The sequence below is a fragment of the Dermochelys coriacea genome, chromosome 26 (genome assembly GCF_009764565.3).
Source record: "Dermochelys coriacea isolate rDerCor1 chromosome 26, rDerCor1.pri.v4, whole genome shotgun sequence".
NCBI classification, from domain to species: Eukaryota; Metazoa; Chordata; order Testudines; family Dermochelyidae; genus Dermochelys; species Dermochelys coriacea.
This window is the reverse complement of record NC_050093.1, coordinates 11,721,448-11,735,875: the sequence shown is the minus strand read 5'-3', so window position 1 is coordinate 11,735,875 and position 14,428 is coordinate 11,721,448. Positions and strand designations below refer to the sequence as shown.

The window sequence follows — 14,428 nt, the reverse complement described above, 5'->3', positions numbered from 1 at the left end:
CTTCTAAGGCAGAAACACTGACTTCTATACAGCTTGTTATCAGGGGTCTTTTTAATGTGTCCTTTGAATATCTATAAAATCTCCTTTCTCCTCTGCATAGACATAAAAATCCCCCAGCAGCTTTCAACGTGTAAGGGTTTGCTCCAGGCTCATGGCCAAAATCTGCTCACTCCCCACTGCTGCACAGTGAGCTATGCACTGGCTTTCTGTATGACAGCTGGCCTCCTACCCGGATGGTAGCCTCTCTTCAAGTGTGAATGCCTTGTTCTTGCCGGTCATGGGGCTGAGAATGAGAGTTCCGCATGTGGCTTGCAGGAAGTGGTCAATGGCAAACTGAATTGGGAGGAGGAAAGGCACTTAGAAATGTAAGGGTGCATCCTTAGTGGTTATTAAGAGAGTGTGAGTTAGTTCCATGTATAGGAGTGAATAGGGGGATGACCTGAAAGAGAAGGGGAATATGAGAGTGGGAAAATGAGATAAAAAAAAAAAGTCACTGAGATGAGGGAACAGTTGTGCAGAGCCCTGAAGGTGAAGCTCAACTATTTTCCACAGTTGATTATAGCTATCTGTGGGCATTACAGCTAGAGTTCCCAGCAGGCTGGGAGGTGCAGACAAAAAAGTCAACGTTATATACCACAGATTTATAAATCCCATCTCTGCCTCCACCCACACCACCACAATGTTACCCAATAATGCTGCTGACGCTTCCTTCAGAGGAAAAGCAACACAGGATTTAAGTTGTACTCACATCTGCCGCTAAGAATGTCTCATGTGGCTCTGTGTTTGGGGAGATGGGAAAAGGTCAGATCTGATGCTTTCAAGTCTTCCTGGAATTCTGACCAGTGTCTAGCCTCTAAATTTTAGAGGTGTCATAATAAAGAAGTTCCGTTTGATCTGTTGGTGGCAGACTGTCATGCTGTTGCTGTGAGAGCACAACAGATCCGATTTGCACAGAGGGTGAGACCTGGATCTACAATTAATGCAGCAGAAAGTGACCTTTGGGACATACTGGACATCCCAGGCGTAGAATGTGTAAGGTTAGGACTTGAATGATGTGTGCTAGGACTTTGGCAAAAGAATGAGAGGACCAAGTGATCTAATGGCTTTTACTATACAAAATGAAAAACTAGGCTAGGAGACTTAGATTTGTATTTATTTATAATTTTGACTGGTAATATCAATGGTTCGTTGTAAGCTTTTTTTACCTATTTAAATTTTTCACAGTTGCAGGAAATTATGTGGGGGGGAGAGGGGAGGACCAAAATGATTTAATGACAGTAGATGTTGAGATTAAAAGTTAAAGTTTTATAACTGTTAAACACAAATTGTCAACGTCACATGTCAAAATACACACAGTAAATACCCTTAAGTCAAACTCTAGTAAGTTCTCAAATAGTTCTTTTCTTTCTTTGCTTATCTGTACATTCTGATCAACAATGAAAATATTTTTGCATTGACTTCAGTGTACAGTGAAATCAACATTTACCAAAAAAAATCTCATCGTTCCAAGTCTAGATATAACCAAAATGACTAGGTCAAAGAACAAGTCCTTACTGAGACCGTTAGCAATAGCCCAGCAAACTTTGTAAGAAAACTGAAATCTGCCAATGTTTTGTAGGTGGGAAACACAATGCAATGAGACCTATTCACCTATTTGTGCTCAGAGCTACCTTATGATGGAGCAAAGGATAATGTCAATTTATTTCACAGGATGTGGACCTTGTCATAAGTGTTATTATTTGTTCATTCAGTGCCAGCAATGTGTACGACAGAAGATGAGACACAAAAGTAAAGCCATTTCCTGCCCCAATTAGCTTCCGATCTAAGCAAGACCGAGTTGACACTAGGAACCAGATGAAGAAATAAGTTGGATGCTTGTTTTTATTTGTGTGGTAATATTGTCAACTCACTTGTGGGCATTCAAAGAGATGAGTGGTGAGGAAGGATTTTAACGTATGACAGATTCACCCAGGACTGAATGAGACGTTATGGAACTTTGAAGAACAGCTACCAAACATGTACAAATTTGGCTATGTAAAGTAATCCTATAATGTTACAGATTCAGAGGAATATCTATGTTTTGTTATTTACATGTAAAAACAAAAAAAGCATGTAGCTGATACACAGAGATAATAAGAGTTCAAAAAATACTGGAGAAAAAATGTCATATCATTAGAGGGATTATTTAGTTTGGTCTTTGTTCCTTGATTTATATTTAAAAGATGCAGATGAAGAGTATAGAAGTATTATATAAGCAGTGTGTTTGAATGCAGTTGTTTGCTAGGTGTCTTTCCTTCTTTAATCACATATGGCTTGAATAAAATAAAAAGTTAATTTACAAGATAGACTGAACAGATTGATCCAAATCATTTACAGCTTTTAGATCTTTTTAGATTAAGTGAGTCCAAATTTTGCTGCACTGTCAATATGCCAGAAGCCCCAGGGCTGTCCCTATTTAGTATAATCATGAAGCAGCTTGCATCCAGCCTCTAACACAGAAGGGTGGTTGGTACATCAGATGAGTCACAGCATACAATATCCTAATCCAGCATTCTTCAGGATAAAGGTCCTTTCGCTTTGCCACTATGAATTGATTACATGAACATGATGCAAAAATATTGTTATATAACAACCTCTGCACCATCACATCACCAAATATTGAAGAAGTTGTTGTGCAGAATGTTGTATCGTATCATGGTAACTCAATGGCTACCCTAGGCATTTCTGTCAAAAAAAAAAAAAATTCCCACTGTTGCTAACACTGGAGTGCTGGTCTTAACAACAGTAAAGACATTAATGTAGACAAGGGTCCCAGTGTTTTTAAAACCCTATCATTTGGCAGGTGCTCAGATCAGGGTTAGACACCACAATGCTCAAACTGACCACAGGTGATTTGTCTATCCGTACTAAAACTATCACAGATCTGCATCACTTTTAACAAAAAATGAGCAAGTTTTGCCAACCCTTCCACCCCCAAAACCCTTGGGTAGTCACAGCCACTGATGGTTGGAGGATGTCACATTACAGCACAGGTTGACGTGATAGTGTCATTTCATGGTGATGCCACATCATGATACAAAGATTTGTGATTTCCCAATGGCAAGTGTTTTGATATTTACAATGTAGCAATGATGCAGAGATTTTGCGAAGTTACCATAAAGATGCAAATTCTGTGTCTTCAAGGCATCATCACATCACTATGCAAATAATATGACATCACAATACAATGATGCCATGAAGATAATAAAGGACCCACAACCTGGTCATATGCACCTTTACATCATCGCATCAAGAGGCCAACACTGTGATGTGACACTGATGTCATACTACAGTGACTTCAGGGCATCACTTGGTCTACCAAACGCAGTCACATGCGCTGTGGCATCCTTATATTGCGGTGTCACAATGACTGCAGAGATGACACAGCACAGTGTCACAAAGGTATGTGTGTCGCAGCATAGTGACAGTGACACTGATGACATCACACAAGTGGTATCACAGCACCATGGTTACACTTCTGTGTCACCATGACACTGATGACATCACATAACTGCATGGGCCACAGCACCATGGTTACCTATGTCACAGCAACATCAATGACATCACATAGGCGCATGCGCCGCCACATCATGGTTACACCTCTATGTCACAGCGACGTCGATGACATCACATGGACGCATGCGCAGCAGAACCATGGTTACACCAATGTATCAAAATGACTTCAATGACATCACACAGGCATATGCGCCGCGGCACCATGGTTACACCTCTATGTCACAGCGAAATCGATGACATCACATAGGCACACAGAATCATAGAATATCAGGGTTGGAAGGGACCTCAGGAGGTCATCTAGTGCAACCCCCTGCTCAAAGCAGGACCAATCCCCAACTAAATCATCCCAGCCAGAGCTTTGTCAAGCCTGACCTTAAAAACTTCTAAGGAAGGAGATTCCACCACCTCTCTAGGTAACCCCTTCCAATGCTTCACCACTCTATTGGTGAAAAAGTTTTTCCTAATATCCAACCAAAACCTCCCCCGCTGCAACTTGAGACCATTACGCTTCATTCTGTCATCTGCCACCACTGAGAACAGTCTAGATCCATCCTCTTTGGAACCCCCTTTCAGGCAGTTGAAAGCAGCTATCAAATCCCCCCTCATTCTTCTCTTCCGCAGACGAAACAATCCCAGTTCCCTCAGCCTCTCCTCATAAGTCATGTGTTCCAGTCCCCTAATCTTTTTTGTTGCCCTCCGCTGGACGTTTTCCAATTTTTCCACATCCTTCTTGTAGTGTGGGGCCCAAAACTGGGCACAGTACTTCAGATGAGGCCTCACCAATGTCGAATAGAGGGGAACAATCACGTCCCGATCTGCTGGCAATGCCCCTTATACATCCCAAAATGCCATTGGCCTTCTTGCCAACAAGGGCACACTGTTGACTCATATCCAGCTTCTCGTCCACTGTAACTCCTGGGTCCTTTTCCACAGAACCGCTGCCTAGCCACTCGGTCCCTAGTCTGTAGCGGTGCATGGGATTCTTCCATCCTAAATGCAGGACTCTGCACTTGTCCTTGTTGAACCTCATCAGATTTCTTTTGACCCAATCCTCTAATTTGTCTAGGTCTCTCTGCATGCATGCGCCGCAGCACCAGGGTTACACCTCTATGTCACAGTGACATCAATGACATCACACAGGCACATGCACCACAGCACCATGGTTACTCCGGGTGTGTCACAGAGACAGCAATGACATCACACAGGCACATGCGCCGCAGCACCATGATTACACCTCTATTTCACAGTGACATCGATGACATCACATGAATGCATGCGCCGCAGCACCATGGTTACCCCGGTTGTGTCACAGAGACAGCAATGACATCACACAGGCACATGTGCCGCAGCGCCAGGGTTACCCCGGTTGCGTCACAGAGACATTGATGATATCACATGGATGCATGCACCACAGCACCAGGGTTACTCCGGGTGTGTCACAGAGACAGCAATGACATCACACAGGCACATGCGCCGCAGCACCATGGTTACAGCGACATCACACAGGCACAGGAGCGCCAGGGTTACCCCGGTTGTGTCCCAGCGACATCGATGACATCACACAGGCACGGGCACCGCAGCGCCAGGGTTACCCCGGTCGTGTCCCAGCGACATCGATGACATCACACAGGCACGGGCGCCGCAGCGCCAGGGTTACCCCGGTCGTGTCCCAGCGACATCGATGACATCACACAGGCACGGGCGCCGCAGCGCGAGGGTTACCCCAGTTGTACCCCTGCGACATCGATGACATCACACAGGCACAGGAGCGCCAGGGTTACCCCGGTCGTGTCCCAGCGACATCGATGACATCACACAGGCACGGGCACCACAGCGCCAGGGTTACCCCGGTCGTGTCCCAGCGACATCGATGAGATCACACAGGCACGGGCGCCGCAGCGCCAGGGTTACCCCGGTCGTGTCCCAGCGACATCGATGACATCACACAGGCACGGGCGCCGCAGCGCCAGGGTTACCCCAGTTGTGTCCCTGCGACATCGATGACATCACACAGGCACGGGCGCCGCAGCGCGAGGGTTACCCCGTTGTGCCCCTACGACATCGATGACATCACACAGGCACAGGAGCGCCAGGGTTACCCCGGTCGTGTCCCAGCAACATCGATGACATCACACAGGCACGGGCGCCGCAGCGCGAGGGTTACCCCAGTTGTGCCCCTGCGACATCGATGACATCACACAGGCACAGGAGCGCCAGGGTTACCCCGGTCGTGTCCCAGCGACATCGATGACATCACACAGGCACGGGCGCCGCAGCGCCAGGGTTACCCCGGTCGTGTCCCAGCGACATCGATGACATCACACAGGCACGGGCGCCGCAGCGCGAGGGTTACCCCAGTTGTGCCCCTGCGACATCGATGACATCACACAGGCACAGGAGCGCCAGGGTTACCCCGGTCGTGTCCCAGCGACATCGATGACATCACACAGGCACGGGCGCCGCAGCGCCAGGGTTACCCCGGTCGTGTCCCAGCGACATCGATGACATCACACAGGCACAGGCGCCGCAGCGCGAGGGTTACCCCAGTTGTGCCCCTGCGACATCGATGACATCACACAGGCACAGGAGCGCCAGGGTTACCCCGGTCGTGTCTCAGCGACATCGATGACATCACACAGGCACGGGCGCCGCAGCGCCAGGGTTACCCCGGTCGTGTCCCAGCGACATCGATGACATCACACAGGCACGGGCGCCGCAGCGCCAGGGTTACCCCGGTCGTGTCTCAGCGACATCGATGACATCACACAGGCACGGGCGCCGCAGCGCCAGGGTTACCCCGGTCGTGTCTCAGCGACATCGATGACATCACACAGGCACGGGCGCCGCAGCGCCAGGGTTACCCCGGTCGTGTCCCAGCGACATCGATGACATCACACAGGCACAGGAGCGCCAGGGTTACCCCGGTCGTGTCCCAGCGACATCGATGACATCACACAGGCACGGGCACCGCAGCGCCAGGGTTACCCCAGTTGTGCCCCTGCGACATCGATGACATCACACAGGCACAGGAGCGCCAGGGTTACCCCGGTCGCGTCCCAGCGACATCGATGACATCACACAGGCACGGGCGCCGCAGCGCCAGGGTTACCCCGGTCGTGTCCCAGCGACATCGATGACATCACACAGGCACAGGAGCGCCAGGGTTACCCCGGTCGCGTCACAGCGACATCGATGACATCACACAGGCACGGGCGCCGCAGCGCCAGGGTTACCCCGGTTGCGTCACAGCGACAGCGTCGCTGACGTCACAGGGGTGCACGTGATGTAAGGAGGGTGCCTGCGACAGCATCGACGGCACACGCTGGTGTCACCACCTCTCCCACACCAGGGCCCGGCGAAAGGGGCCTGAGACCCCCCCCCATTATTTCCCAGTAGCCTCTCCGGCCTCCCTGATGTCATTTCCTGTTCCGGGGGGGCCACAGCGGGGCCCCTCCAAAACGAGACTTCGGCCTCACGTCGGCCTTACCTGGGCGGCCTCCCCGGGCCTCGGGTCCCAGCCGGGCCGCCGGCGAGGGGAGTCAGCGAGCGGCCTCCGCCATGGCTCCTTACAAACGGCCAGCGGGCCTCGGCTGTAACGGCAGTCCCCATTGGCCCGCTGTCCGTCACGTGGTGAGCAGGCTGAGCATGATGGGAGATGTAGTTCCGCCTGGGGGTAGCTGGCTTGTAATTCACTAGCGCACTGGGGTGAGCCTGCTGTGGCTGGAGCTCAGGAATGCCTGGGAGTGTAATTAATCTAATTAATGAATGGGAGTGAATTAGTGTGCCAGTGAGTTAATGGGTGCGAGTGCAATTAGCAAATGAGTGGATGAATGAGCCGCTACGATCAGGGTCCTAACTCCAGAGTATCCCTAAACCAGTGGTTCTCAAACTTTTGCACTAGTGCCCCCTTTCACATAGCAAGCCTCTGAGTGTGACCCCCGCTCCTTTATAAATTAAAAACGCCTTTTACTATATTTACCACCCTTATAAATGCTGGAGGCAATGCAGGGTTTAGGAAGGAGGCTGACAGCTCACAACCTCCAGTTTGAGAACCCCTGCCCTCAACCTACCAGAGGCAGGGACTAGACAGCAGGGGATAGGTTACTCAAAGTTGTCCTGTTCTGTGCATTAGCCCTGAAGCATCTGGCTCCCAGTGGAAGACAAGATACTGGGCTCAATGGACTGACAGCTGGTGTACAGTAGGAAGTTCACTGGCGTAGCTACGTCTCTCAGGGTGAAATCCACCCCCCCAAGACACATACTATTACCCCCAGCATCGACAGGACTAGGACACTGGAAGAATTATTTCATGAAAGTAGCTCCTGCCTTTAGGGGAAGACGGATTATCTGTGCTAAGAGAAACCCTCCCAACTGCATCTACACTGACACCATAAGAGCATTACCACTGTAGCTGTTTAAGCGTAGATGTAACTTTGTCAGTGAGTTAATAGCTGAGAGTGTAATTGAGTGTGAATTAGTAATCATGTTACAGTGGGTGTGCAGAGGTGTAGATATGAATTTGGGCTTGTCTAAACAATGAAGTTTTACCATTTATACAACGCTGTACCAGCATAATGAAGCCACCTAGCTCTACCGCTATAAAACATGCATGAACACTTGTTCCAGAATAAGTGGCTTTTTGCACTTTAGCTTAATCACCTTTCAAGGTCAGGTGAACTAAACACCACCACCACATGCTCTTAAGGATATTCAGAGGGGCAATTATAGTGACATCAGGTTTTAACTTTACACCTTACAGAGGTGTAAATTTTCCCTAAACAGACCAGGATTGCACGAGTTTAGTGAGAAACACTCCTTAAAAGCACACTTTCACTTTGTGTTAGTGAATTACACATTCACAGTGGACTCAGGGCCAGATCTTCAAAAGCATTTAGGCTCCTAACTGCCATTGATTTCACTGGAAGTAAGGAGCCTAAATAACTCTGAATCTATGCCTAGGTATTCACAAGTATTGCCAAACCCAACTATTCAAAAATCATGTCAGGTACCCCTAAAAAATCATGAGACTGGCTTAAAACTAATATTTTAAAAATAAGATGTGTTCTTTGCATTTGATTTCTAATTTTTGACGTTTACTAGTACAGCTTGGTCAAGCTTTTCTCAAACACTGAGGGCTAGAATTCCCCCCCCGCCAATGAAAGCTGAGGATTCCAAGAGCTATGGTTTCAAGAAAAAACAAAGCAAGACTCCTTGTAAAGTCATGAAAGGCGGCAACAGTGTGACCCTTTCTAAAGCAGTATCACCATGTTGCAGTGTTTAGATTGTGAACATTACATGGGAATGTGTTTTTTTCCTGTATAACTCTCCAATGCATCACTGTCTTTGTCGGGTCCTCAGATATATTGTTATAGGAAGTCATTCACAAAAATTCCTGTGGATAAATGAAGCAACAATTATCCAGCTAAACACTTACCTTGCAGGCAGCGGCAAAGCTACTGCAAATGTACGACTGGAACGAGAGTTAACTTGTATCAAGTCGGTTAACAGCCCTGAGATTTACAAAGAACCAGGGCATGATCAAGAGCCTCTAAGTTTTTATGCTGTTAGAAAAGTTTCAGGTTGAAAAAATTTCCCCCAACTGCCAAATATTAAAACAGGGTGCCACTGATATATCCCCGGTTAGCCAGTGGTGCTCATAAGCTATTTTACTTGCTAGATCTTAGCAGAGAGTCTAGTCTGGTGACATGAAAACACAGGCCAAATTCTTATTGTCAATAGGGAATTATGCCTGCAAAAGGAATGCCAGATGAGCCTCCTAGTATGTGACAAGTTAGTGGTCATCAGTAGACACTTGGGAATGCTCAGGACTAAGCACTGTCAACCAATACCACTTACACGAATAAGGGGATTTAATGTTTTGTGAATACAGAAGCAGAGACTATTAATTGCTTTAATGTAAATTCTATTATAGATTTTCTACATTAAAATTAGTAAGTAGTGCTCATAAGTTGATTTTAAGTAACTTGGAGAGGAAGGTAAGTGACAAACTGGTTATTTGATTAGTTCTGACTCTAAAACTAGAGTTTTGGGGCACTAGAAATACTTAAATTAGTTTATCCACGACCTCTACCCTGGACACATGCACAAACCATTAATTCATTCACAAGAGGGAACAATCCAATTAAAAGCTAACGAATTGTGAAACTGACATCAAGCTCACACCTTTGGTATGGTACTCCTACCATACTGGGTACCATGCTTTACTAATATCACTGCATAAATAAATATTTTGTTTGAAGAGTAGAATTTAATTCCATCCAGTAAGACGCAATGAATTACTAAACTGCTGTATATAGCTATTGGTGAATCATGTAATAAGAGTACTGCTCAGGCATGCTAGAGCCAAAGGGAACACGAATATGAAATCAAGAAAATTATATGTATTAGCACAGAACCAGGGCTACACCTTTAAGCACAAACAAATTCAGAGCCAGTATGATCTCTCTCTGAGGAAACAGGAAAACAACTCACTACCAATATATACAACCCTACTGCATTCTGGCATAAGGCTTATAATAAAAGGAAGCACCTCTTAGTGCCAGCTTTCCCCCTGAAGTACTAGAACCTCCACTGTGACAAGCAAAATAAAAAAAAAAAAAAAACTGATAAGGTTGGGAATATGCAAGTTCACACAGTTTTATTAACATCCTTAACAGCTTTAAAAAGAAGTCACCAGTCGTGGAGTTAAGAGTCTTATACCCCTAACCACAAATATCAAAATACATTCATTCAAGTGTAATTTAATGTTTCATACAAATCTGAAGTGGGCTGCTAATGCAAAAACCATTTCAGGCTGCTACCTTGGAATTAAGCCATTTATCCTTTTCTGTTGTGTGTTTGGGATTCTGTAACGCACACCTTACATATCAAGGCAGCTGTGTCATTTCTGTAAACACCAAAGCCTGGCAGAAGTGCAAATACTCAGAACAAAAAATAGAGAGAGGAAGAAAGGAGAGCACTGGTAGGGCAGAGGAATGCGTTCAAATGATTGTCACCTCAATATTGCTTTAGGTGTTTTGTGGAGTGGGTGGGGATAAACGGGATACAACACGAATACAACTATCACTTACGGCCCTCTCTGGCTCCCAATGCAAAACTCATGAGAGCACGACACAAGTTACTTCACTTAGTAGATTCGTTCTAAACACTGGTTGATAAACAGCATGGCATAACTTCCACAATGAACATTTAGCAGCTTTTTATAGAGCTGTTTACACCAAGGTCATTGCAAGGAAAAAGACAGTGCACTGGAAGAATTCAAGATGTGTCTCATTCTGAGAATACGATTCACAACTCTAGGCCTCAGAGAAATAAAGAGGTATCTTCTCCATTTACAGATCAGATTTTCCCTATTGCATGTGACCTCTCATTGATTCATTTAAAAAAAAAATAAAAAAGGGTGTGTCCTTGTCTCTTGGAGTCTATAATTCAAGAGGTATTTCAGTCTTCAGCAATCAGCACAGGAAGCCCTCCCCCACTCTGCTTTTAATTAAACCAAGCAGTAATGTGTACGTTTTAATGACAGGAATCACAGTACATTTTTTTTAAATTTAGACAGATGCTGTTCATGCAGTCAAAATAAAAGAGGTAAAAATACACATTATGCATATATTGGTTTTAAAATCTGTATTCAAATACAGAATTTAGCTAAACTCCAGAGCCTACTCACAGATATAGATTTCTTTGGGCAAAATATGATACAGCATAGCTGGTCAAGCAGAAAGTAAAAATGTATGTTTGCATAATTAAAGTCAGAATAGAGCCCTAACCTAGAGTAATCCATAGAAGTGAAAAAGATACTGATATACGTTGTGAAACATTTCACTTTTAAGCTCGTTTTTTTGTTTTTTGTTGTTGCGAGTCCTATTTGCAAGAGTTACAAGGGGGAAAACATTTCCAAGTACAAAAGTTGGTTTGTATTCACCTATCTTTAGAGCCAAGTTTTAAAAACAGCTGCAAAGAATAGTACTCCAGAGAGTCGCACACACTCAGGTCCTCCACACCTTACAGAACGTTGGCTATGAGATATAGGCCAATGCAATCTCCTAAGAGATTTGCCCTGTACCTGCCTTCCCCTCTCCCAACTCTCCCATTTTCTAATAGAAATGTTCAAAATTTTAAACAGTCCAATATTATATCCCTAACTGGGGGGGAGGGAAGCCTGACCTCATTCCTGTCCCACTCCCCACTATCCTCTGTTATTACTTCATATAAGACCCTGAAATATATTGTCACATGACTATCGATATCGCAAAAGTTTAAACCCTTGATACTCTGAGTTGCCCAACGGCAACTAATGGGGGGAAAAAAGGAATATGGGAACTCCAGAAGCCAAAGCTTAATAGGGATAATAAATAACATTACACAATGAAGAAGTTTTTGCTCTTTGAAGGCTGGTCAAGGAGGTAGGATAGAAAGTTTTTTGGCCTTTGAACATTTAAAAATGCTTTGCCCAGCTGGTCCTTCAGGCCTAATTGGAGCATTCCACATACCCCCTGCCTGATGCTTACACATACAATGCTACAGGTTTTCACAGCTCTAATTGTACATGTTAAAATCAAGTCAACTTACTCTATTTGAGTAAAATTTACTATCAGTAAACAGCAAGACTTATTTGTTTTCTACATACAACTTTGTGTCTTTTACAGTTTCTTAAGAACAAGAGTGGATGACTTTGTATTCAAAGACTTCCAAAGTGTATATTTGATATTCACATGCAAGACCCCAAAAAAACCCTTAAAAATGTTATGCATAAATCATGTGAAAGGACTCTGCAGCCTACCTTTAAATAAGGAAACATACAAAGTTTGCTAACTTTTGTGCAAAATATTAGTTTGCTAAAATATTTTACATGATAATGGATATATGGAAATATAGACTGACAGAAAAAAGCTGGTTCTTAGGAATTTGTCACATTGTGGTATTTGTAACAGGATTTTATATTCCCTAGTACACATCAAAGTTTATCACTGAAGATAAAAATCCTATAGAACAAATCCAACAGGGATTTCTCTAGGCACCTTCTCATGTAGAACACAATGTGACTTCAGTTAGATCCATCTGAGAGTTGTGCACGCAATTTTATGCTGAGCATCACATTTTCCTCATGTCATAAGGCAAAGACAACTGTTTGAAAAATGTCTAGATACAAAATGATGTAAAATAATTTATATTTGAAAACCCTGGTATAAACAAAAGTGGAGAGATGGACACTTTATACAATAGGCTATTTTTAAAACAAATTTGTGCACAGGCTGAAGATTGTAAAAAACCTTCAGAATTCACACAGTTTTGGCTTTTTTGTACAACTGTTTATAATACATTTTAAATCATTAGGAATACAAACTAAAACTGCACACTACTTCAGAAGAAAAAAAAAGTTCGACTTTGTGCAATTTTCTGCCCCATTTTAACAGTGGCAGTAATCCCTGCATTTGTTGTGTTTCAAACAAGGATCTTAAGAAACACACATCAAAAGGAGGAAAAGAAGGCAAAAGTTGGCAGACATCCAGCATCTAGTTTTTCCTGTTTTTTTTTTTTTTTAAACAATGTGGATGACAAATAGTTTCATGATTAAAATGATTTCTTTAAATAAATACACTGTATCTGACATTTGCACTGACTTGATAAATCTAAGTAAACAAAGGCTTTACAGCACTCCTTGTTGCCTTAAGTCACTGGTGTTAGGTTCCAGAATCCTTTTCTCTCACTGAGTTTCGAAACCTGCCATGCGATATCCAGTTTGATTAGTTAACACACTTCCATTCTGCCCCTGAGGTGGTGGAACTCCGTAATTTGCACCCATCCATGCGGCAGAAGACTGTGTCTGACTGTTGTGGAGGGAGGGGAAAGAGAGGTGATTACAGAAAATGTATAGTTCCAAGAGACTGAATTTACATAAAGAGATTGGAGAGGATAAGAACTGCCATGCTGCAGTGAAAGCTAATTAGATACTTTCCAAGTTTTGGCCAACAGAATCTTAACCAGTAAATAGAAAAATTCCTAAATGTAACCCCAGCTCTGGGCACTGATGTTATGGCTTTGGGCAAGTCATTTAGGACCTTACTTTAAGGCATGCCAAGCACTACTGAAGTCAACCGGAACTGTAGATGCTCAGCACTTCTGAAAAAAATTTAGGCCCATTTCAGATGGGAAAAACAAACAAGTTCAGTGGAGAGAAAATCCCTTACAACACTTGACAGTTAGATTGGTGTTACTTAAATGTTTATGAAGTGTAGCTATGAGAATAAGCAAAAGAGGAAAACTGTTGACAACAAAGGGCAGTAAATGTAAAAACAAAGAATCCACACAGGAATTCTGCTGCTGTATGTAGCTGAATTTTAAAGAGGGCCATATTGTTTTATAAACATCTGTAGTTATATTAAGAGGAGGATGCTATACCTCCTTGTCTGGGCTGGCATGGGAACAGAGGGGAGGAAAGCGTAGTGCTCAAGTGGCTTGTTACCACCAGACCCCTCAGAAGGGGTAGTTCAATGGATTTAGGTTAGTATAGTAGATTTAAGTTTTACTACTGGTTAACGGATCCAACATTTAAACCCTGAAGTATTCTGTGTAAGAAACCAATTTTCAGGTACATACTTAATATAGTATCCATCATCCCAAAATATGAGTGCATATGCACAGACATCACTTCACCCACAACTGGGAAGTAATGGCAGCTATTTGAAATAACTAAATACTGATCTAAATTTAAAATTCAAAGGAATTGTAAGCAAGCATAGTGTAGTGTAATTACCAGAGTTAGAATTTGGCTAGGACAAAGGAACAAAATGTGCCTATATTTACACGAAGTTCAAGATGACCATTAGTAAAGAGAGAGTACTAGTTTGAC

The 14,428-nt window shown here is 44.1% G+C and overlaps 2 protein-coding genes across 8 annotated transcripts in view; both read right to left on the bottom strand.

Annotated features, from left to right (window-relative positions):
- The window catches only part of TIA1 (TIA1 cytotoxic granule associated RNA binding protein), a 41,122-nt gene that overhangs the window by 6,286 nt on the left and 20,408 nt on the right, over positions 1–14,428 (bottom strand). For 4 of the 6 annotated variants that reach the window (XM_038384677.2, XM_043503150.1, XM_043503151.1 and 1 more), the window contains one exon: positions 10,188–13,406. In XM_038384677.2, the coding sequence (XP_038240605.2) occupies positions 13,283–13,406 (124 nt within the window). In that variant the 3' untranslated portion in view covers positions 10,188–13,282. Of the gene's footprint in view, positions 1–7,042; positions 8,948–10,187; positions 13,407–14,428 lie in introns of those variants that run through there. The other 2 variants (XR_006277172.1, XR_006277171.1) reach the window with 2 other exon arrangements.
- Positions 1–14,428, bottom strand: part of C26H2orf42 (chromosome 26 C2orf42 homolog) — a 33,104-nt gene that overhangs the window by 18,246 nt on the left and 430 nt on the right. The window contains exon 1 of one of the 2 annotated variants that reach the window (XM_038384993.2): positions 7,043–7,170. The exons of the other annotated variant lie outside the window; for it this stretch is intronic. The gene's annotated coding sequence lies outside the window, so the exon portion shown is untranslated. Of the gene's footprint in view, positions 1–7,042; positions 7,171–14,428 lie in introns of those variants that run through there. 2 annotated transcript variants of the gene reach the window in all.